A 22,865-nucleotide genomic window follows, 5' to 3' on the forward strand; every position below is an offset into this window, starting at 1 on the left:
TTTGTACTTGGGTAACGCTTATCAGAACTTATTAAACCTAATATGAACTTAACTAAACTTATATAAACTTATTACACCTGAAATAAGTGAAAATAAGGTGAACAGAACATATCCTAAGTGTTAAATTTATTTCATCATAAAAAAAAATACCACAAGAGAAGTTACCTTTCTAAATTTATAGAGTAGTTAAAACTGGAAGTTATTTTTAAGGTTAAACTTTAAATTAATTTTTATTTTTATTAATTATAATAAATTTTTTAGAGAGGGCACTAAAAAATTCCTAACCAAAAACACCTTTTCTCTTTATAGATTACATAGACATAGATAGATACTCTCTTTTCGTTTATTGTAAACTCAGTTTAATTATTGTAATTTCAATCGTTTTCAAAAAAAAAAAAAAAAAAAAAAAAAAACGTATAAACAATTTATACTTTTTTTTTTGGTTTTTTTGACGGGACGAGACAAATTATACAAGCTTTGGTGTGTGAAGATAATATTTGGGAAAATCTATATTATAATTACAAAGTCGTTTTCACCACAACCCTTCAAATCCCTAATCCTCAAATCTCATGCATTTAGGTTGTTTTTTTTTTTACCACTAAAAAAAATGCATTTAGGTTTTTTTTTTTTTAAACCGCTAAAAAAAGATGCACTTAGTTTTTTTTTTTTTTTTTTAAATCGGTAACTACCATTCCACTAAAATAAAAAAATTCAATAACTACCTAGCCAACTTCTTTTTTTTTTTTTTTTTTTTTTTTTTTTTGCATTTTTTCAGCGGATTGCAACAACTAATAACAATTCATTTTTTCTTAAACACTACTAACATTTTACTTTGTGTTATTTTCTTTCGTGTATAATATGTGTCGTGTATTAGCATGGCTACACGGATATACAATTACTTTATCAACAGTTCACCATAGAACTCAAAATCCCCAACCCTTCAATTCAAACAACTTCTACTTCTCTTATCATCAAAACAAAAATATGTACATCACGCTTTTTGCGTAACTGTCCTCATCGAATAGTTGCTTGCAAAAGAAAATAACCCACATGACACTAATCGAGTAACCTCTATAGCTTTGACAAAGTAACCCCCGTAATAGCTTGAGACATTTGCGTGACCACCCACATATAAGAGTAAGGTTTTGTTCTTTTGAGTTTATTGGATTGCCAGCAGAATAGAGCACATCATATTGCAAAAGAGTAGAGCCGGTGATAGTAGAGTAGAGCAGGGCTCAACAGAGTATATCAGAGTTTAGCAGAGTAGAGCCAGAGCAGACCATAAATAGTTCAAAATAACAGGTTCTAAGTTACTACATCTAAATCAACTTTCCGTAATTAAAAAAAAAAAATTCTTATATTATATAATTAAAATCTTTCTAATATAATATATATCCCGTGCATTTTGCACGGGTACACTCTAGTCTAATATACAATTGTAGAGTCATTTTTGCAACACTACTTAACCACATCACTCCAAACCTCCAACTCTCAATTCTCATGCACTCCCTCTTTTTTATTTTACTAGGGTATCCTACGCGCGCGATGCGCGCGAAAAAGTTAGCTCTTGCATAGAAGTTGTATTAGCGAGTAGTCACACCTTTGGTTTGGGTGATAGATCTGGTAGTTTTAATACGTACTATTTGGTTATGTGCCTATATAGTGGTTTTGTAGAAATATAAAAAAGCCACCAAAATCTTAAATGATAATTATTTTTTAAAACCCTCAAAAGTTTGACAGTATTATTTCAAAATTATTATTAAATAATATTTAATTGATTTGCATCCCTTCATATCTTAATCTAGTTTAGAACTCTTAATTGATTTGCATGATTCAATAATACTTAACGTGTTTTTCTTCAAACGAATTTTTTGTGAGCTTGGTCATACGGAGTAATAATATGTGAAATGTTCGTTGTAGCTAAAAACTTAATAAGTAAGTTCAATGTTCTACAACCATCTAATATCTATATCTATATCTAATAATAAAGCAATAACCACTTAGTTATATTTTTCCTCTTAAATTCTCTCCATATTTAATACATTTTTTTTTCTATCATCGATTTCCTTCGATTTTAGGATTTTAAAGTTATTTATACCTCTTGATAACATCTGCTCAAATATCATTATTTAATATGAATGTCATTTAAATTCCACGTTGTTTATGTGCGTACCATCAAATAATGTACAATTAAAAAGCTAATAAACAATAAAAATATTTGTAATAATTAAAGGACAACAAAATTGTAAATAAGAAGAGCAACCACGAAGGAGTAAAAATAAATCATCTCGTGGAAATAAACAAAGTCTTCGTACATACAATTTTTTTTTTCCTTTTTAAATAACAATAATAACATATGAAGCACAAAACATTATAATTTAAAAAAAGGCATTACAAGTTTTGTTAAAAAAACTTTGTATTAATTGATGGTATGTTTAATGAGAAAAAAAAAACCTAATTAAGTATATTAATGAGAGTAAACATATTAATGAGGGTAAAAAAGTAAATATACATTTTTGTACACAATTTTGTACATATTTTTGAGGGTATATTTGGTAGCACACTATTCCTAAGAGTTATTTTCTACTTTTTATAAGGTAGGGATTTTACTAGAGTGCACCCGTGCAAAATGCACGGAATTTATATTTTATAGAAAGATAGAATTACAAAGATCTAATAACAAAAATATATTTTAAATACATGAAGTTGTTTGTGATATAGTAATTGACTCTTTTATGTGGTTGGGTACTCCGTGTAGCTAGCTATTATAGAAGTTACTCTATCAGTGTTATAAGGGTTAACTGTTCAATGCTATTGTTTTTATCTCGCTATTGTTATAGGGTTATGCATTCGTTTTGTGTTATAGAGGGTTACTTACGTCAATATTATAGGGGAAAAAAAAGTGTTGTCACATAAAAAAACATTATGTATGTATCTTTTGTTTTGATGATTATTGATTTAATAATAAGGTAGTTAATTGATTTTAAAAGATATAATAAACAATTGGAAGAATTTTTAAAAGGAAAATAGTGCAACTTATAGTAGCAGATTACTAAATATAAAAAAAAAAAAAATACACATAATTTGGAAAAAAAAATGTGCAATTATTTTTTAAAATCTAATATATAATTTAAGAGTCATTTTAACAACTTCTCACGCACCACATCACTCCAAAACCCAATACCTCAATTCTCATGCACTCCCTCTTTTTTATTTTATTTTACTAGAGTGCACCCGTGCAAAATGCACGGGATATATATTTTATAGAAAGATAGAATTACAAAGATCTAATAACAAAAATATATTGTAAATACATGAAGTTGTTTGTGATATAGTAATTGACTCTTTTATGTGGTTGGGTACTCCGTGTAGCTAGCTATTATAGAAGTTACTTTACCAGTGTTATAAGGGTTAACTGTTTAGTGCTATTGTTTTTATCTCGCCAGTGTTATAAGGGTTACGCGTTCGTTTTGTGTTATAGAGGGTTACTACGTCAATATTATAGGGAAAAAAAAGTGTTGTCACATAAAAAAACATTATGTATGTATCTTTTGTTTCGATGATTATTGATTTAATAATAAGGTAGTTAATTGATTTTAAAAAATATAATAAACAATTGGAAGAATTTTTAAAAGGAAAATAGTGCAACTTATAGTAGCATATTACTAAATATAAAAAAAAAATACACATAATTTGGAAAAAAAAATGTGCAATTATTTTTTAAAAAGAAATTGGGTAATATAATAAAATACTAAGTTGGTAGTTTTTTGGGGTAGTGTGTGTTATTAGGAAAAATAATAGTGGAAGTTTTTTTGGAGGGTTTTTTTTTTTAATTTTTAAAAAAATGATGGGTGGAAGTTTTTTGGAGGGGCAAAAAAAAAAAAAAAAGAAAAAAAGAAAAAAAAAAGGAAAAAAAGGGAGTGAATGAGAATTGAGGGATTGGGTTTTGGAGTGATGTGGTGAGAAGTTGTTAAAATGACTCTTAAATTAGTTTTGGAGTGATGTGGTGAGAAATTGTTAAAATGACTCTTAAATTATATATTAGATTTTATTTTATTTTTTATGTGTGTTTAATAAAATAACTTCCAAATAACTGCTTGCTACAACTTCAAATCAACACTTGTAAAAAAAAAAAAAAATAACACTTATCTATATTTTCCTTGGAAAAAAAAAAACTATAACTTTCACTTATACTATTTTTTTTCCTAAACATACGTATATCCCGTGCAGCAGCAAATTTAAAAGTAATACTCTGTACTTTTAAAAACAGATTTACACTGAACCCTTAAAAGACCTATAATTGGACGATCGTATAAAGATTCAGCCCGTTTTTTTATTAGACGGATATATCCGTTAATAACTGTGGCGGGTCATAGGGATCCATAGAATTGGTCTCTCTATCAGTCAGATATCCATTGAAGCGCAGTCGGCGTGAATCTAGTTCTTGTATCCCCCATTGAAGCACCTTCAATTCTCAGGTAAGTTGTTTATATTTGTTATCATCATATCAAAATATCCCTAAAATTTGGTTGCTAATGTATTGCACAACACTTTGATGTTACTAGGATTTAACTATGAAAACAGAGCTCTTTTCCCTGGGCCAAGGGCTGCCGCCTCTCCTGCCCTGCCTCAGGGACGGGCATGGCAGTGCTCAGATTGTTGGTGTTAGAGTTAAAAATCCAAAACCCGGGTTTATTAAATGTGTTGCAACTCCACAGACTGAGACTGGTATGAAGAAGATGAACTATCGATTGTATTTTCTCTTTTTCATTTTTTCAAATTGAGTAATTTGATTTTATTATTTGAATGTCAGCTTACACTAGCAAGGTTTCCCGAAATCCCAATATAGCTAAGCTGCAAGCCGGCTATCTCTTTCCCGAGGTATCAATGTTGTTTTCGATTTTTCAGATTGCTCTGAATTGTACTCATAGTATTGTTTACGAGACGACTATTTGATCATGATCAATTAAAAACACAGGTTGCCAGAAGAAGAGCCGCACACCTGGCCAAATATCCAGATGCTCAAGTGATAAGCCTTGGAATTGGTGACACTACTGAGCCCATTCCTGATGTCATTACATCTGCTATGGCTAAGGTAAACTGTTTCATATTTTTGGTTATTGTACTATTGCAACTCGAAATCTTTCTTCTTTGTTCACATGATTTTTTATGTCTATGAAACTTGTAGCGAGCACATGGTCTATCAACACTAGAAGGCTATAGCGGTTATGGAGCTGAACAAGGTGAAAAGGTATATGCCAACATGTGTTTTTTTGGGTTCCTTCATTACTTTGTTCCCTACGTTAATTTTGCATGCTAATTCATGTTTTGAGGTTGTTTGGATGTTTGAGTATGTGGGATGTTTACATAGTGTTTATAATTTGTAACTCAAGTCTCACTGCCCTATTGGCTCTCATTGGAGCCAGCCTTGTAAAGGCTAAGGAGTCAACACAACTTTACATTTATAGAACTATAGAGAGTAAAGAGAAAGAATCTAAATGGCACTTAGGACCTAGTGTAAAGATGATAACAAAAGGGTCTAAATGGCCCTTAGGAGAAAGTGTAAAGATATACCGAAATTAGGTTATCTACTTTGTGTAGGAAGTCTTGCTTTTCCCATTTATTATGGAGTTTTCACAAGTATTTTTGTTGGGGCAAGAAGAAGTTGTTTTGGCACGATGCTGTTATGGAAATTATGTGATGATTATGGTTAGGATAGAATGAGTCATCTAAGGTTACTACTTATTTGGCGATTTAGTGGACGGACTGACTGAGGTTGTTATAGTTTATAAGTGCTCCTTAATTTTGGTGATTTTGTAATCTCCCTTCCACGAAGAGAATTGAAGGATATAAATTGTCTTATGGCAGGGCTTAACTCAAAGACAGAGGAAGTAAATATTGAATTTATGAGTTTTATGACTGTCATGTTTAATTGGGTTTCTTTATGTTGAAGTTCAAAGTGAAGCATTTTATATTTACATGTATTGTGCATCTTTTTTTATAAAGTACATTACTGGCCGATTGTTTCGATGTTGCATAATTATCTCATTACCTTATTTTTATTGTATGTGTAAGGATGACTAACAATGCTTTTGTTTTTAGAAAGTAAGAGCTGCGATTGCTTCAACATTTTATGGTAACCTTGGTATTGAAGAAGGTGATATATTTGTCTCAGATGGAGCTAAGTGTGATATAGCGCGCCTACAGGTATACTGTTTTTGATGAGTTAGATGTGTCTCTTTGTATGTAATTGAATGATATTCCTCGCACTATTAGCAGTAGAATAAAGAAAAAGATTGGTTCTTTGATTAGCTAAATAATCTGATATTTTTGGTAACTTGAGAAAGATGAAAGCTTTAAGATTGATTGATAATGGAGGAAAGGTTACAAAAGATAAGTTAATAGCTTAAGGCTATTACTCTCAAATAGTTAGTTTAGCTCACAACTCTCCAAAATGGCTTTAGGCCATGACTCTAAGGTTTCCCTCAATACAAATTTTTCCTCCTTCTTTCTTCCCTCTCTCTATTTATACTATAGCTAAAAACTACTAACCTAATAATACTACATGTCAAAGTGCCATTCCTAAGTTAGTTTATAACTCTATAGTACTTATCAATGTAGTGATACACCCTTTGTCCAAAATTAATTCACATTGTTTCAATCCTTATACTACGTAATCTAGGATTTACCACTGTTACTTCCTTTATATTAGTCGTTTACACCTCTTCGTTCCGTTTAAGTGAGGATTTGTTTCCAATCATAATTTATTACTTATTGTAGGAAATGTGATATTTTTTCCCCTATACTTTTGAAACTAGAATGATAAAATGGGAAAACCACTCATACACAACCAATTGACATGGCAAAAAATCTATAAAATCTCTTCTATTTTTTGGGGGTAATTTAAAGGCCGTCTCAACTTTATTGGATGTTATGAAGCTGGAAAAAATTTAAGGTTTTGTCTTTTTACATGTAGGTGACATTTTATTTTGTGGACTAGTTTTTTCATTTCTGAATTCCAATGGTGCTCAAATGTTCTTTGCTTGTGCCTTTTGGTAGTGTGGGTTCCTTAGCAACCTGTGGGGAGAGTTTGAAGATGATTGTGCTGTATTGGACTAAGTAGCCTAAGTTCTCTCCTACTCTTTAACAACTATTAAATGACTTACGTACCATTACCTTTTATTCAATGGCAGATGCTTTTTGGATCAGATGTCACAATGGCTGTGCAGGACCCATCGTACCCGGTATGTTATGATTCAGTTAATTATTTTAAGTTTCATCGCTTTTCATGTTGTTGATGAGAATGGTTTGTAAGTGGATTTTTACTACAATCATTTTTATTCGTTATCCGTAAGGGTCTATCATGTCCCTCCATTTCAGAAAATGTCGTTCATACCAATTGATTCGTTTGAGAAGTGTTTGGATTGTGAAGTCGTGAGAAGTTCATTGAATCTTACAATTTAGGGGAAGGGGTTATCGGCTCATCAAGTTTCACCATTAATGACCAGATTTGCAGATGTTACTTTTAGATTAATTTTTTGAGGTTCCGGGGAAATTATTGTCACAATACGGAAGGGCATCATCTGTCCAGTATCCACTCAACTTGACCTGAACTTGACATAGTAAGGATTGGCTAAGAGCTTTTCCCTAATTTTATATTTGGTGGCGTTTGGCCATTCTTTATTGATTTACTTCCCTCAATGAATGATACATCTTTCTGTTAATAGCTATGTGGAGTTATACTTTTGGTGATAGCTTCTTAGAGGGCTTTTGGTCTTTTAAACCATGGAAGTTTGAGGCCATAACTGGTTTGTGACGCCCTTAGATGCGCTGCACCCGCACGGGCGTCACATTGGTGTATTCATGTCTGTGTTGTCTTTGAAATTTTGCTGTGATGGGGATAGTTCATTGCAGCCACTCTGATTTTTTTTTTTTCCTTTAATTTCAACTGTTATTACTTTTTTTTAATAAATAGTTTCCAATCTTTCCTTATTAAAACTGAAGTCAATTCCCCTATTCTATAGCAAGTCTCCTTCCAAAACTGAATGTCAGATATTTTGTTGTGTACTTTGCATATTGCATCCTTTTGGTTCCCCTCTGCAGAGTTTTTTTTTCTTCTTTCTGATGATATTAAGTGAATTGGCTCTAGATTTTTACCAGTAAGTCATTTTTAGACTTAAGAATTAAAGTATTACTTGAGTTTGGTCATCTATTGATGCAATCTCTATCCATCCTTAAGTGTATATCCATGTTAATTATTGGGATATGTTAAGGATCATAGTCAAAGGGTGAGGTTTAACCAATAGTGTGTTGGTGTGTCGGGATTAGAAATACATGATCGAATGAATTCATAAACTTTACCTATTAAAAATATTTTTTTTAGGGACACAAGGAATTTATTCCTTGATTCATATTTTTAATTAACTCTTATTATGTACAAATTTTTTTTGGTTTGCAGGCATATGTGGATTCAAGTGTTATAATGGGCCAGACAGGACAATATCAGAAGGATTCAGAGAAGTATGGTAATATTGAGTACATGAGGTGTAATCCTGAGAATGGCTTCTTTCCAGATTTGTCTGCTGTTGGAAAGACAGATATTATTTTTTTCTGTTCACCAAACAATCCTACTGGTGCTTCTGCGACAAGAGAGCAACTAACCAAATTGGTGCAATTTGCCAAGGAGAATGGGTCAATCATTGTTTATGATTCTGCATATGCAATGTATATTTCAGATGACAGCCCACGCTCAATTTATGAAATTCCTGGAGCCAAGGAGGTAAGCATTAAGCAAATGTGAAATCAAAGCACCTGTTCTTTAGAAGTTGGTTGCTCTTTTGTATAGACTTATCATTACTATTTAATACCAATCTATGCTGCACGAAAAGGTAAGCACAGATAAGAATTACAATATTACTAGGATATTTTGACTTTTACCTCAAAAAATAAAAAACAAAAAAACAAAATTGTTTTTTATCACTAAAACTTTTAAAAGTTATTTCACCACAAAAAAAATTCTACGAACAGTTTTTCACGGTAATTTCATTTTTCTACAAATTCAAAGTTTGTTCTTTGAAATATAAGTAGTGGATAGCTAAGAAGCTAAAAAGCAACGATTCAATACTAAAATCATATGGAAGAGGAAATAGTACAAATTTAAAGCGTACTCCGTATTAACTGTTCTTTAATTTCGAAGCAGAATTTACGTAATTTTTATATCGTACTATTTTATTTTTTCCCTTCTGATTTGTGACGTGTTATTTAACGTTTAGAAACACTACCTTGTTTTTTTTCCTGAGAACTTATTTTATTTTCCTTAACAACCTATGTTAGATTTCTCTAGAAAGACATTTAACTTTTTTTTTCTTTTTTCATGAACTCTACTTCAGCTCCTACACATTGGTGTATAATTATTCTAGTAAGGCCAGTGACTTGATATTTTTATTAATAACAAGTGTTATTTTCCAAATACATGCACTCTGTGTAATCATTTCTAGGCCCTATCCACATCACTTTTTTTTTTTTTTTTTTTTTTTTTTAAAAAAAAAAAAGCTAAATGAATGTTATTAATCACAAACAACCAGAACTTTACAGCTCTGCCACAAGAGCAGAACAAACAGACGCAACCAGCCAATCCCTCATAACAGAACCAACCCTACACTAATTACAGAGAGTAGCAGAGTACTTCTTAACCATCTTCTGTTATTTCTGCTAATTTTAGCAGGCATATCAAAACTAATTCTCTGAAAAATATTAAACTTCAAGTCCCTGATCACTGCTTCTGGTCTTCTCAGACATCTGTCCCAAACCACTTTGTTTATCTGCTCCCAATAAATAAGCCCTGCGAAGCAACTCTGAATGAATGACTATCCTTCTAAACCTTCCAGTAATCTGCTCAAGCTTAGAATTGCAGTCCTCAATATGTTCAGGATTAACATGATCATTAATCTCAGTCTACAACTGTAAGCAACATTATCTGCTATATTGGCAATCAAAAAATAGATGATCAATAGTTGCAGGCTTATGGTTGCAAAGAGGGAAAAGATCATTACCGGCAATGCCCAACTTAACAAGGTGAGCCTTGACTTTGATCCTTCTCCACATAACCAACCAACAAATGAATCTATGCTTAGGCACATTGAATTTGTTCCAAACCCACTTACACCAATCAACCTCATTAGATTCCTGTTTTAACTTAGCATACCCACTAGTAACTGAGTGGCCTTGAGGATTTGAATTATTATTGTACCCATCTTTCAACTTATGCTTAACCCATCAAATTTGCTTCCAATTACAGCTGCAATTTGAAGGGCCAAGAATTATTATATTTTGTTTTTTTGTTTTTTTTTCATCAAATCCAAATCTAAAGTAACAAATTTCTCTACAAAACCGTAGTTTTGTAATTTCTTAAGACTTTTTTTAATATCCAAAACTAAAGTACTATAATTTCTAAATAACATGAAGTATAAAACTTAATGTTTGTAATAAAAAAGCTTATTGTTTGTAAATGGTATCAAAGTTGATTGTTGATTTGTGTTTTCTTTTTAATAGTACTTTGTATATAATAGAGGCCAAATTTTATATTATTGCTTAGGGCCTCCATAGTGATTGGGATTGCCCTTGTTGAGGGAAATTATTTGTTTTACCTGTTTGTATTTCGACAGCTCAAAATTACACCTAAGTGCAGAAATTGTATTAAGCAATAATTGGAGCTTAAGTTATTTTCAAAGTTAAACCATCTTTTCTGTGCCCGATCATTATAATCACTCAAAGTAGATATCTTAATCTGCACTGCAGAAATCATAAATTGTTAACATATTTTTCTCATGGCAAGTGTAGGTTGCTATTGAGACAGCATCGTTTTCCAAGTATGCGGGATTCACTGGTGTTCGTCTTGGCTGGACTGTTGTGCCAAAAGAGCTTTTATTTTCAGATGGATTTCCCGTGGCAAAGGACTTTAATCGCATTGTCAGTACTTGCTTCAATGGTGCTTCCAACATATCCCAAGCCGGTGGTCTAGCTTGCCTTTCTCCAGAAGGCCTCCAGGTCAGTTTCTTTGCTTTCAATTTACGGAGTACATATTATAGGACTGTCGCTTCAATATATCTTTTGCAGTAAGATATTCTTGCTTGTTCTTTTATACAATTTGGCAAGTTGGCTCATCTTGAGATTCTTCTTGTTTGCTAATAGTGCTATGCGCATAATCCCTTTCTCTTAATCTTTTGCCTTCATGACAACTTTTGTCACTTAGTTTAAATAGTTTATTTTCAGTCCCTCCGTCTTTATATAATTGGCAACATTTTTATTTTTGATTATCTAGAAAACAACAATCCACTTCCAAAATTTAGTTTAATACTCCCTCCGATCCTAAATGTCCTTCCCATTTTGATTGTGCTGCTTGCTAATGCATTACTTTGACCACAAATATCTATATAAACCTTTAACAATTGAATATGAATAAACTACTCAATGAGACGAATCAAATAAAAGCCAACATGAATATTTTATGTTAATATAGTGAAAGCAATTTGCACGTGCATTGAGAAACAAGAGTTGTTGAACATGTTATGGTTGTGACATTGTGTGTGAAACAAATGAATATGACTGTTCTCTTCATCTTATTTATGAATAAAATCAGTAAAAATAAGCTAAGCTCAATTAAGTTCATCTGGAGGACAAGATTATGTTTTTTGTATTTGTCTGTCCTTCACTATTTCTGTTTGAGTATATTGTAAGATCAATGGATAAGGTCTATAGTGCTCAAACCTGAGGTCGCAGGCTAATTGGCTAAACTTCTCTACTAAGTACTAACCATGCTTGTATATTTTAAGTCTTTGTATGTTAGTCTAGACTCTAGAGAGATATTGTGAGAAGTTCATACATCTACACATATATGCCTTACACAGCTCAGCTTTCTTTGGATTGTACTTGTAGTCTTTCGAATGGTCGCCAGTATTTTTGTAGTTTGTCCTTCATTAAAAAGCCGAGAATTCAAGTTTGAACATTTTGCAGGCAATGAAGCAAACCATTGGTTTCTATAAAGAAAATACTAACATAATAGTGGATACATTCAAGTCCCTTGGTTTTAATGTATATGGGGGAACAAATGCGCCATATGTGTGGGTGCACTTTCCTGGTCGAAGTTCTTGGGATGTTTTCAGTGAGATTCTTGAAAAGACTCATGTGGTAACCACGCCTGGTAGTGGATTTGGACCTGGAGGTGAAGGTTTTGTCCGTGTTAGTGCCTTTGGTCACCGGGAAAATGTTCTGGAAGCCTGCAGAAGATTCAAACAGTTGTACAAGTGAGATATGCTTGAATCATATTTCTTGCCCATAGGGCTGTTAGTTTGAACAATGTTGGCCATTGTATCTTCTATTTTAGAACTTAAAAATTTTCACTTTTCTTCCGTAGTTTACAAAATTGGGTAAATGTGACTATTCTTTTGTTTTCTCAAAAAGTTGAAAATCCTCTAAAATTGAAGTCTTAGTCCATGCTTTCAGAGCAATCTTAGAGATTTTAAATAGCAAACAATGGTGTTAAATACATCCTAGGGTAATTAAAGATTGTTTTGAACCATATAATTCAATCACATAATTGTTTGCTAAATCAACGTTAAAAGTCAGGTATGTATTCAGCTTAATTGTTACGGATTAAGTAAGAGAGAAAAACAAATGATTACATTTAGTCACTCAGGTACTCGTTCGGGGTCTTATGGGGTGATGAGATGTAGCTCGACAACATTTCATTCAAAGCTTTCCTTGACTATCGTAAGAATCTCCTTGTCGGCGGCAAACAATCTTCTCATAGTCTACATTGGCCTTGGTGGTAAACCAAAACCATAACCATGACCATAAACATGTTAGTCTTGGTGCAGGTTTCACAACTAACCCTGCTGTCGGGGTCCTGCCCAAGGCAAGCGTCGAGGACTGCATCACATAACTTGTCGGGGTGTCCCTCGTTCACAGACTCCATTTCCTTTAATTAACCATGAAAGAGTTACGGAATATTTTCCTTGATTCTATTCATTGAGTAAGTCAGAATATATACAAGTATTAGGCGTGAATATGCTACAAACTAGGTAACAAATAAACCACTTTAATTGTACTATATAATTCAAATATATCCTATAGTTAACACACCCCCTCAGTTGAAGCGGGAGGACCACGGACACTGACACTGTCCCTAAAATCTTCAAACAATACTAGAGGAAGGCCTTTAGTAAAGATGTGAGCTATTTGATGTCGTGAAGCACTCGTACTTCACCTCAAGCAACTTTTTTCCTGACAAAATGAATATCCATTTCTATATGTTTCGTTCGTTGATGCTGAACTGGATACTGATAAATAAATTGCACTTACATTGTCACAATAAACAAGAGTGGCCTTTCGGACAATGTAACTCAAAAAGAAGGTTTCGAAGCCAACATGACTCGCAAACAACAATTGGGGGCAAACTGTTATGGTTAATTTTCCAGACACGTCCCCTGACGTGCGACATAAAAAGGTACCCTGTATTATAATATACACACTAACTTTTTCGCGGATTTTTTTAATAAAAATTGGTTGGTGACTAATTTATAATGTTTACAACTTGCAAATAAGACAAACTAATAGTAGTTGACTAGTTGTCTAACAAATTTAATATATATATTTCTATAATTGTAATTTTTATATTTATTATTTAAAAAAGAATTAGTGTATAATTTGAAATTAAGTGATACTTTTATCAGGTATAGGATACCCTACAGGTTCCAAAAAATTGAGAACCTAAATCGGAACCTGTTACAATAGTAACAGGTTCTCCAATTTGCTATCCGGAACCGGAACCTCTTGTACAGGTTTCGGTTTCAACACCTGGGGTTCTCAACAGGTTCCGCAGGTTTCGGTTTCATTTCAGGGTACTCTGATTTTTTTTGCTCACCCCTAATTCCCTAAATGTACCCATGTTAGTTGTTAGAAAAAAAAAAAAATTAAAAAAGTCAAGAAGACAACAAAAAAATGGCAAAATATCCAAAAACTACTTTAGCAAATATCCACTTGAATGACTCCAAAAACTCGTACGTCAAAAAAAATTAAAATATAAGTCCCAATATCGATCCAATATCTGCTTTCTATTAGTACTATTCTACAAGTAATTAATTAGAGCTAAGTAAGAATTAACAATAGGCCATTAACACCCCACAACAATGAATCAAGATCTTGAAACTCCATTAATTTCAAATGAAAATAATAGTACAAATAATGTTATTTTTGACGGTCCAAATATAAAGAGTAAGAGTAGTGGAAGTTTATTATTAAGCAAAAATGAGATATTGAGTGAAGTGAAGAAGCAGTTAGTGTTAGCAGGGCCTCTTATGGCTGTGAATTTCTTGCTGTTTTCTTTACAAGTTGTATCTGTTATGTTTGTTGGTCATCTTGGTGAGCTCCCTCTTTCCGGTGCTTCTGTCGCCACCTCTTTCGCCACTGTCACCGGTTTCAGCTTGCTGGTATGTTTGTATATACTTCGTATGTTGTTACTAATTAATCGTGTTTTGTATTAAGCTTGCTTGGTATAGTTAGTATCTTGGTAAGAACAATCTAACTCGCGAGTTGTGACTTTAAGGTTACGAGTTCAATACCTACCAATGCTAGAGGTTGTTACGTTCTGTTATGTTGATTTTGAGGAGTAAGAGTTGAAATTTTCATCTTACCTAACCACAATATAAATTGATATTATATTTGATACTCAAATTTATAACTTTTATTATTTGTATAAGAAATTAGAAGGCAGTATAATATTATGATTGAATATTTTATTATTTTTTTCTTGGAATGGGTAAAGAATTGGAAGTGAAAAATTGGTAAAGTTGAATTAATTTTAAATAAACTGGTTTTGAAATTGTGAATGTGAAGACTAGTTTCATATGTGACATAGAAGAAGACCATGTGCAAACATTTTACTCTACTCTCGCTTATCCATAAATGTAGCTAACTCGTTGTTAGTGAACCACGTAAAATTTATCTTCATGTTTGTTGATTTCTTTAATCTTTCGTGCATCAGTCACAACTCTTATGACTTTTTTTTATTTTTTTTTATTTTTTAAAAGGTAAGAAGAAATAAACATTAGGAAGCCCTCCTCACGAGGGGAATTCCTAATGTATCACGATTACAACTCTTACGACTAATGCTTGCTATATATTGATAGAAAGGAATGACATATGCCTTGGACACATTTTGTGGACAATCATATGGAGCAAAGCAATACAAAATGCTAGGAATACACAAGCAAAGAGCAATGGTAGTTATCCTCTGCATCAGCATTCCTCTTGCAATTATCTGGGAAAATACAGGACAAATACTTGCATTTTTAGGCCAAGATCAAGAAATTTCAACTGAAGCAGGAATTTATGCACATTACATGATTCCGAGTATATTTGCATATGGTCTTCTTCAATGTCACATTGGATTTTTACAAGCTCAAAACATTGTTGTTCCTATGATGCTTACTACAGGGTTTACAACTCTGTTGCATGTTGTTATCTGTTGGTTTATGGTGTTCAAGTCTGGACTAGGCAACCGAGGGGCGGCGTTGTCGAACGCCATATCGTATTGGATTAATGTGGTGTTGTTGGGTGTTTATGTGAGGGTGTCTCCTGCTTGTAAAGTGACTTGGACTGGTTTCTCAATGGAGGCTTTTCATGACATTCCTGACTTTCTTAGACTTGCTGTTCCTTCTGCTGTTATGTCATGGTAAGGCTTTTTTTTTTTTTTTTTTTTTGGGCAAATGCTGAATTATATGATGAGTAGACTTTAAATTTTAAAAAAGAGAATATAAAATAATTTTAATTTGGTCGCTTTAATGATTTAAATTACATATGCATGTGATGCGTGCTTTAAATTTTGAAAATTACAATAATGACATTTTTAGGAATTATATGTAGGGGGCAACATTAAGCGGAATATTTCTCTATTACGAACTTCAAGTACATGTTAAACTGAGTTGAAATCGACTAATCAAGCCCTTGAACTATATGCTTTTGGTTTCCAAAACATTCATGGACTTTACTATACTAAGGTAAAAGCTCGAGGTTAAATTGGCTCATCTACATCCCTAGTCTTTGCTCGAACTTGAAACTTGTCTTAATTGTTATGTACTTATGTATACATATCTCTACATACAAAATCTCATCTACCTCTACTCTTAGTCTCTCACAATGCATGTTTGTAAGCACATTAACATATGTTACATTATCACTCACTAATAAGTCTTAATTTTATGATAATATAATATAGCTTGGAAGTATGGACATTTGAGATGATGGTTTTACTAGCCGGTTTTCTTCCAAACCCAAAGCTTGAAACATCTGTTCTTTCAATCAGGTAACATTTCTTTACTAGTACACTAATTCATAAACCTTGCACCATACATAAAGGGTGTTCTTATTTACCGCGAATTTCCTAAATTGTCAAATTTATAAAATTAACGAGTTTGATTTATTTTGCAGTCTCAACACATGTACATCAATATACATGTTACCACTAGGATTAAGTGGAGCAATAAGGTATAACACAATCGATAAAATTAGACTAACCTCCGTTTGAAAAAATATAGTTGTCACATTGTCTCCGACCTTGATTATGTTTTAATTTGCTTGTGATTTTAATAGCACAAGGGTGTCCAATGAATTGGGGGCTGGACGACCACATTTAGCTCGATTGGCGGTGTGTGTTTCGACATTGATGGTTGGGGTAGAAGGGATTTCAGCAGCATGTTTGTTGATCTTGGGGCACAATTTGTGGGGATATTGTTATAGTACAGAAGAAGAGGTAGTGAAATATGTTGGACAAATGATGCTTCTTCTTTCAGTTTCACATTTTTTTGATGGCTTTCAATCTGTGCTTTCAGGTAAGAGTTTGACCATGCATTATGACTTTCAAAATTACTACGTAATTCGTATTACCTTTTTTTATATTCATTTTCGCTTGTAAAATGATTTAAATCCATACATATTCTTGTTAAAAAGTTGAGTAATGGAGAGAGTATGGTATTTAAATGATTTAAATCTAACAAAATATTAATGGAAATCTGTTATAATATATGTTCTCGATTTTGAGACTGCTGAGATATGTAATAGATTGCATAACTTTTTTGAACGTATTAAATAACAAAATAGACCATGTAAGAACTAGTGTTAAAAAGTTACCGAATTGTTATTTTGGTCATGGTTTTAGGCACGGCTAGAGGATGTGGTTGGCAAAAAATCGGAGCTTATATCAATTTGGGAGCTTACTACCTACTCGGCATTCCTTGTGCCTTGTTGCTAGCATTTGTGTATCACTTTGGAGGGAAGGTAAGTGTAATACGAAGTAATTATCAACTTATCATGCATCTTGTGCTTTGCAAATTCACACCTCTAATATATACATTTGTTTCACAAACATATTGTAGGGTCTGTTTATATTTACTGAACTGAGCTGAACTTAATAAAGCTGAAATGAATATCTTATGAGAGAAAGAAATTAAGAACTGAACTGAACTGATTGGAGTTAAACTGAACTGAAATTAAGCTTGCTAGGCTCGGGGAGAAATAATTATATTGAACTACTACCTCCGTTTCTTATTATGTGCAACAAAGGGGTATTATTTGTGAGACATAAAATAAGAGTTTATGTCTCCATTAATTTAGTAATCGTAATCTTATGCAGGGACTATGGGCAGGGATTATATTGGCCTTAGTCGCCCAATCTTTTTTTCTCCTACTCATAACATTACGTACCAATTGGGACAAAGAGGTTAGGGATTTCCATTTTCAAATGCTAGCTATTATTTTGTATGTTACAGTATAATGTTTGTTTGTTGATTAATTAAGTTTACTTTGTCTCTAATGATTGCTAATTTGTTATCCTTTATTGCTTCAACAGGCAAAGAAGGCCAAAGATAGGATGTGTAATTTAATAGTGAATTAGGGGCATTGTACCAAACACCATTTTATCTTGGATTGATGTTTGCTTTTGAAACAAGTGTCATGAAGATGTTGAGCTAGAAATGGAAAAATTTTGACATACAAATGCAATATTACTTTATCAGGTATTATTAGGGTACATAAACATTTCCGTGACATGAAAGTCAGCCCATTCTTGTATGTGAGTCTTAATGATCACTTAGGGTCTATTTTGATTTACTGAACTGAACTGATCGAACTAAATTGATTGGAGCTGAATTGAACTAAACTGAATTGAACTGCAATTAAGCTCAAGAGAGCATGCTCTTATTCACGTAAAAACTAAAGCACCAATTTTATACTCGTATATGGATTTAAGTGTTACAGTAGTGGTTAAACACAAGAAGTTAGTAAGATTTCACATTTTACGTGAAGTTTTTCCTAGGGTTGTTCACTACGACTAATAGATTGACCGGAATAAATCGACTGAAAATTGGATATTTGAAAAGATTTTTTTATCAAAAACTACCTATGAAATACATGCTTTTGGAAATTATAAAAACATAAAAGTTTGGGTGTGTGGCACTATCCACAAACGGGTTCTGTCAAAAAATTTCTGTTTGTGGATTCCATTTTTTTATTTCCTCCTATTGACTACACTAGCAATTAGGGTTACACCTAGCTATTAATTCAATAAAGTTTTGATCTTTTCAACTTAAACTAGTAGAAAAACAATGATTAAAAATCAATTCGATTCACTTGAACTAGCTAATTCACAATTTTTCAGATTTTCTAATACTCAATCATTTATTTCATTAATGAATATAATCCTATTACTAATCACGCATATACCTAATCTATATTCACGCATATATACCTTAGATTTTTTTAGTCGAAACTTATAATCCTTATGTTTTGTATATTTATAGTTCAACAACAAAACATAACTATGAATAGTTATCACTACTTATATAACCATTAATTATTTTTAGTCATTGTTAATTATTTTTATATGCGGCGTACATTTAAATTAGAGCTAAACAACAAAAACATAACCATCGATAATCACAACTTATACATAAACGTTAATTAATTAGTGAATAATTACATTAAACTTAGTAAAACTAGTTCCATACTCATTACTTAATTACGTAAGAACAATCGTTTTCATGAGCAAGCAAATAAAGGACCATACCTTGCATCCCATGAAATCGATTGAAATTGACTTTGGCCAAAAGGGTGATGCAATTTGCATGATAGGTTTTGTTGCATTATTATCCTATTAGACTAAGTCACCAAACAAATTTATCCACCTGTCCTCCTATCTTTCATTCATTGTACTTATATTAATTTTTAATAAAATACATTATTTATAGTCTTTAATTTTCTATAGATCATCCAATCAATGCAAGTAGGGTTGCCTTTCTTCAATTCTCATCTATTTGACAAGACAAATTAAATTTATAATATGAACCTACTATAACATATTAACATGCATGTGCTAATAAACATAATGTGCCATATATCAAAAGTAAGCCTAGATGATGTGCTTAATGTTAAATATAAATGGAGTATAAACGTATTGATTAGAATATACGAAGAATAATAATATTCTCTTTCATAAAAAATAATAGAGCTGGTAATTTTACACGTACGACAACGATCCAACTCAAAATTGTTGAGAGAAACTTGAATTCGACACAACATGAACTCAAATTATATGAAGCAGCTCAATCAAACTCGACCTGATAAGAAAAAATTTGTGATATTATAGCCTTATAGGCAGCTACATTTACATGTATATTTAGATAAATTTGAATAATTTAATCATAAAACCAACATGAACCCTCGACCTATATTTATCCATTTTAATAGTTGCACATTAAAGTCAATTAATTTAGGTTTTTTTTTTTATCCATTATCAAATTAAAAGGTTATTTATAATCATCATTCCATCTCTAAAAGCTCTTACAATTAACTTTTTATAAGACAATCACCTTTCAAACAAAAAACATTTATAGATGAAGGAAGCGATTTAATTACTATCTTTACTGCCCAATCTACATGTAGGCTTTATGATCAATAGCTACAAAATTTGATAATAATCTGTCCAACTACAGATAGCTCTGATCTTAAGTAATCAAAATTTTTAGCTTGTTATCTATTTTATTTTTTTATACGGTAAGATACGAGTTGAACCCCCATTCCTACAACGTAAGGGGGGAGGGCATGATGAGCATCAAACCCCATCACTAAAGGGGGAGATAGAGGAATTTTAACCATCCCTCCACTCCTTATGAAATTTTTTTGGTTATTATTACCACACACATAGTAAGACATAATTTATACAAAATTCTTTTAAACTTTTACTTCAAAAAAATATTCCCAAAGAACCCAAAAAGTGCTTAAACTTTCAAGTCCACTATACTATTCTACTACATACTACGTGTACTTTATACTACCTCACTATACATAATAATGCATAAAAGTCTCCTACACATCATGTCATGTCCCATAATTCTTCCTCTTCTTCTTATTCCTATTAATTCCACTACTCTCCATTAAAATCTAACTCTACTAAAATCCATCTTTTTTTTTTTTTTTTTTTTTTTTATTCTACTCCTACATTTTTATTCTTTCCACTATGATAACTTTCATTACCTATATCTTTCTCTTCATTTTCGCGGTATTCTCACGTGCTAGTGACCTTCCTGGCACGTGGGAACTCCTAGTACACGACGTAGGCATTGCTTCCATGCACACGGCCGTGACACACTTTGGCACGGTTGTTCTCCTAGACCGTACCAACATCGGCCCAACCCGACTTCTCCTTCCTAAACACCATTGTCGTAGTGATCCAAACGACGCCGTTTTGAAGCATGATTGTTACGCTCATTCTGCTCTCTTTGACCCTACAACCAACCATATCCGACCGTTGATCATCCAAACTGACACGTGGTGCTCATCCGGGCAGTTTCTCCCTGATGGAACACTCCTTCAAACGGGTGGTGACGTGGACGGGTGGAAGAAGATTCGTAAGTTTACGCCGTGTAAAACGACGGAGTTTTGTGACTGGGAGGAGCTAAACGACGTCGTTTTGTCCCAAGGAAGATGGTATTCTACTAATCAAATTTTACCTAATGGTGATGTTATTATTGTTGGGGGTAGAGTTGCCAATTCAGTTGAGTTTTACCCTCCTAGGCAAAACGGTGCCGTTTTGTTTCCTTTTCTTGCTGACGTGGCAGATAGGCAAGGAGATAATTTGTATCCATATGTTCATCTTTTGCCTAATGGGAAATTATTTATTTTTGCTAATACTAAATCTGTTTTATATGATTTTGATAAAAATTTAATCTTGAAAAATTATCCGCCGTTGGATGGTGGACCTAGGAATTACCCATCTGCTGGATCATCGGTGATGCTCGCATTAGAAGGTGATTATTCAACGGCTGTGATTGTGGTTTGTGGTGGGGCCCAATTTGGGGCCTACATTACAATGGATGATTCGTTACCGGCTAATGGTAGTTGTGGCCGGATTGTAGCCACTTCGGATAACCCGGTTTGGGAGATGGAGGTTATGCCTTTTGCTAGGATTATGGGTGATATGGTCATGTTACCAACTGGTGAAGTGTTGATCATAAATGGAGCCCAAAGTGGGACCCAAGGGTTTGATTTGGCGTCTAACCCGTGTTTGAATCCGGTTCTTTACCGACCTGATCAACCGGTTGGGTTAAGATTCATGGTGCTGAACCCAAGTACGATTCCTCGAATGTACCATTCGACTGCTAATTTATTGCCTGATGGACGAGTTTTACTAGCGGGTAGTAACCCGCATTATTTCTACAACTTTAAGGCGGAGTTTCCAACTGAACTACGTCTTGAGGCGTTCTCACCTGAGTACTTGAGTCCAGATCGAGCTAATCTCCGACCTGAAATAAAAACGTGGCCTAAAATCTTAAAATATGGTGAAGAATTTGAGGTAGAAATAACAACTAGCCTCCCTCTAGTGGCACCCATTGAGATTAATTTGGGAAATGCACCGTTTGCCACACATTCTTTCTCTCAAGGACAAAGGCTAGTGAAGTTGAATGTAAAGCCCGCAACTCCTAGCAATAATGGGTGCTATATAGTTAGTTGTGTGGCTCCACCTAACGCAATGGTGGCTCCACCAAGTTATTATATGATGTTTGCGGTGAATCAAGGGGTACCAAGTATTGCACAATGGGTCCAATTGGTGGTTTGATGATATCATATGATATATTAGGGGTGAACAATTTCAATTTATATTATGGAGTAATTACCAATTTATCATTCCATTGCGAAGACTCAACAAGTGTACATGTATATATATGTTGGAATTAAAAAGGAAAGGTAATTTTAAGATTGATTTGTGAAAGTGTAAATGTAACGCCAAATTATATGTAATATCTAAGAATTAAGAATTATGCAACAAATTGTTGGCTAGTGCTGTTGCTTTTGAGCACCCCCTTATCTTCTTTTTTGAACTTTCATAATTATAAAGAAGTTATTCTTGGTGAAAAGTCCAAATCACTTTCTCGTCAATAGGAAAGGAAGATTCTTGTATGCCTTTTCTCCATTATGAAATCGTTCAAGTGGTACATGAATGGTTACGCCTAACGCTACTTATGTTTATCTACATATAAACAAACCAATAGGAAAATGCAATGACATGCATATAGGAGGGCATTATAGGGTATTTATTTATTGTTTTCATTTGATGTTTTTTTACAGTGGTAAATTTTTATGTACTATAATGTACCATTAAGGTATAAGATGTCTTGATAGTACTTTTTGTGTACTATCATACATGTAATGATACTTTTTAACATCCTGTATCGTTGATTTTTTTCTCCTAAAATACCTACTATCGTATCCCATTTGGATGTGGTGGTACATTTTGTCATCCTATACGTTTCTGAAAC

General features: G+C 32.9%; 3 protein-coding genes across 3 annotated transcripts; all 3 read left to right on the forward strand.

The window, feature by feature from the left end:
- Positions 1-4,324: 4,324 nt before the first annotated feature.
- Positions 4,325-12,430, forward strand: LOC145605394 (LL-diaminopimelate aminotransferase, chloroplastic-like). Its single transcript, XM_081661434.1, has 10 exons — positions 4,325-4,478; positions 4,566-4,728; positions 4,814-4,881; positions 4,979-5,095; positions 5,189-5,251; positions 6,103-6,207; positions 7,194-7,244; positions 8,459-8,779; positions 10,840-11,046; positions 12,013-12,430. The coding sequence occupies exons 2-10, from the start codon at positions 4,575-4,577 to the stop codon at positions 12,304-12,306; spliced, it is 1,380 nt and encodes a 459-aa protein (XP_081517560.1). The 5' UTR covers positions 4,325-4,478; positions 4,566-4,574; the 3' UTR covers positions 12,307-12,430.
- A 1,756-nt stretch (positions 12,431-14,186) lies between these two features.
- LOC145603737 (protein DETOXIFICATION 16-like) lies at positions 14,187-18,071 on the forward strand. Its single transcript, XM_081659710.1, has 8 exons — positions 14,187-14,486; positions 15,186-15,730; positions 16,274-16,360; positions 16,486-16,542; positions 16,648-16,886; positions 17,213-17,331; positions 17,687-17,773; positions 17,903-18,071. Exons 1-8 carry the CDS (start codon positions 14,187-14,189, stop codon positions 17,945-17,947), a joined length of 1,479 nt encoding a protein of 492 aa, XP_081515836.1. The 3' UTR covers positions 17,948-18,071.
- A 2,464-nt stretch (positions 18,072-20,535) lies between these two features.
- Positions 20,536-22,590, forward strand: LOC145605072 (aldehyde oxidase GLOX-like). Its single transcript, XM_081661089.1, has one exon. The coding sequence runs from the start codon at positions 20,567-20,569 to the stop codon at positions 22,163-22,165; it is 1,599 nt and encodes a 532-aa protein (XP_081517215.1). The 5' UTR covers positions 20,536-20,566; the 3' UTR covers positions 22,166-22,590.
- Positions 22,591-22,865: the final 275 nt, after the last annotated feature.

The sequence above is a fragment of the Chenopodium album genome, chromosome 22 (genome assembly GCF_948465745.1).
Source record: "Chenopodium album chromosome 22, dcCheAlbu1.1, whole genome shotgun sequence".
Classification (NCBI taxonomy): domain Eukaryota; kingdom Viridiplantae; phylum Streptophyta; class Magnoliopsida; order Caryophyllales; family Amaranthaceae; genus Chenopodium; species Chenopodium album.

Bases quoted from the DNA above. Each gene is read 5' to 3' on its own strand.
- LOC145605394 (XM_081661434.1), top strand. From the start codon at position 4,575: ATGAAAACAGAGCTCTTTTCCCTGGGCCAAGGGCTGCCGCCTCTCCTG. The intron at 4,882-4,978 runs GTATCAATGTTG...TTAAAAACACAG, and splicing joins CCGGCTATCTCTTTCCCGAG to GTTGCCAGAAGAAGAGCCGC. The intron at 11,047-12,012 runs GTCAGTTTCTTT...AACATTTTGCAG, and splicing joins TTTCTCCAGAAGGCCTCCAG to GCAATGAAGCAAACCATTGG.
- LOC145605072 (XM_081661089.1), top strand. From the start codon at position 20,567: ATGATAACTTTCATTACCTATATCTTTCTCTTCATTTTCGCGGTATTC.
- LOC145603737 (XM_081659710.1), top strand. From the start codon at position 14,187: ATGAATCAAGATCTTGAAACTCCATTAATTTCAAATGAAAATAATAGT. The intron at 14,487-15,185 runs GTATGTTTGTAT...ATATATTGATAG, and splicing joins TCACCGGTTTCAGCTTGCTG to AAAGGAATGACATATGCCTT. The intron at 16,543-16,647 runs GTATAACACAAT...TGATTTTAATAG, and splicing joins GGATTAAGTGGAGCAATAAG to CACAAGGGTGTCCAATGAAT.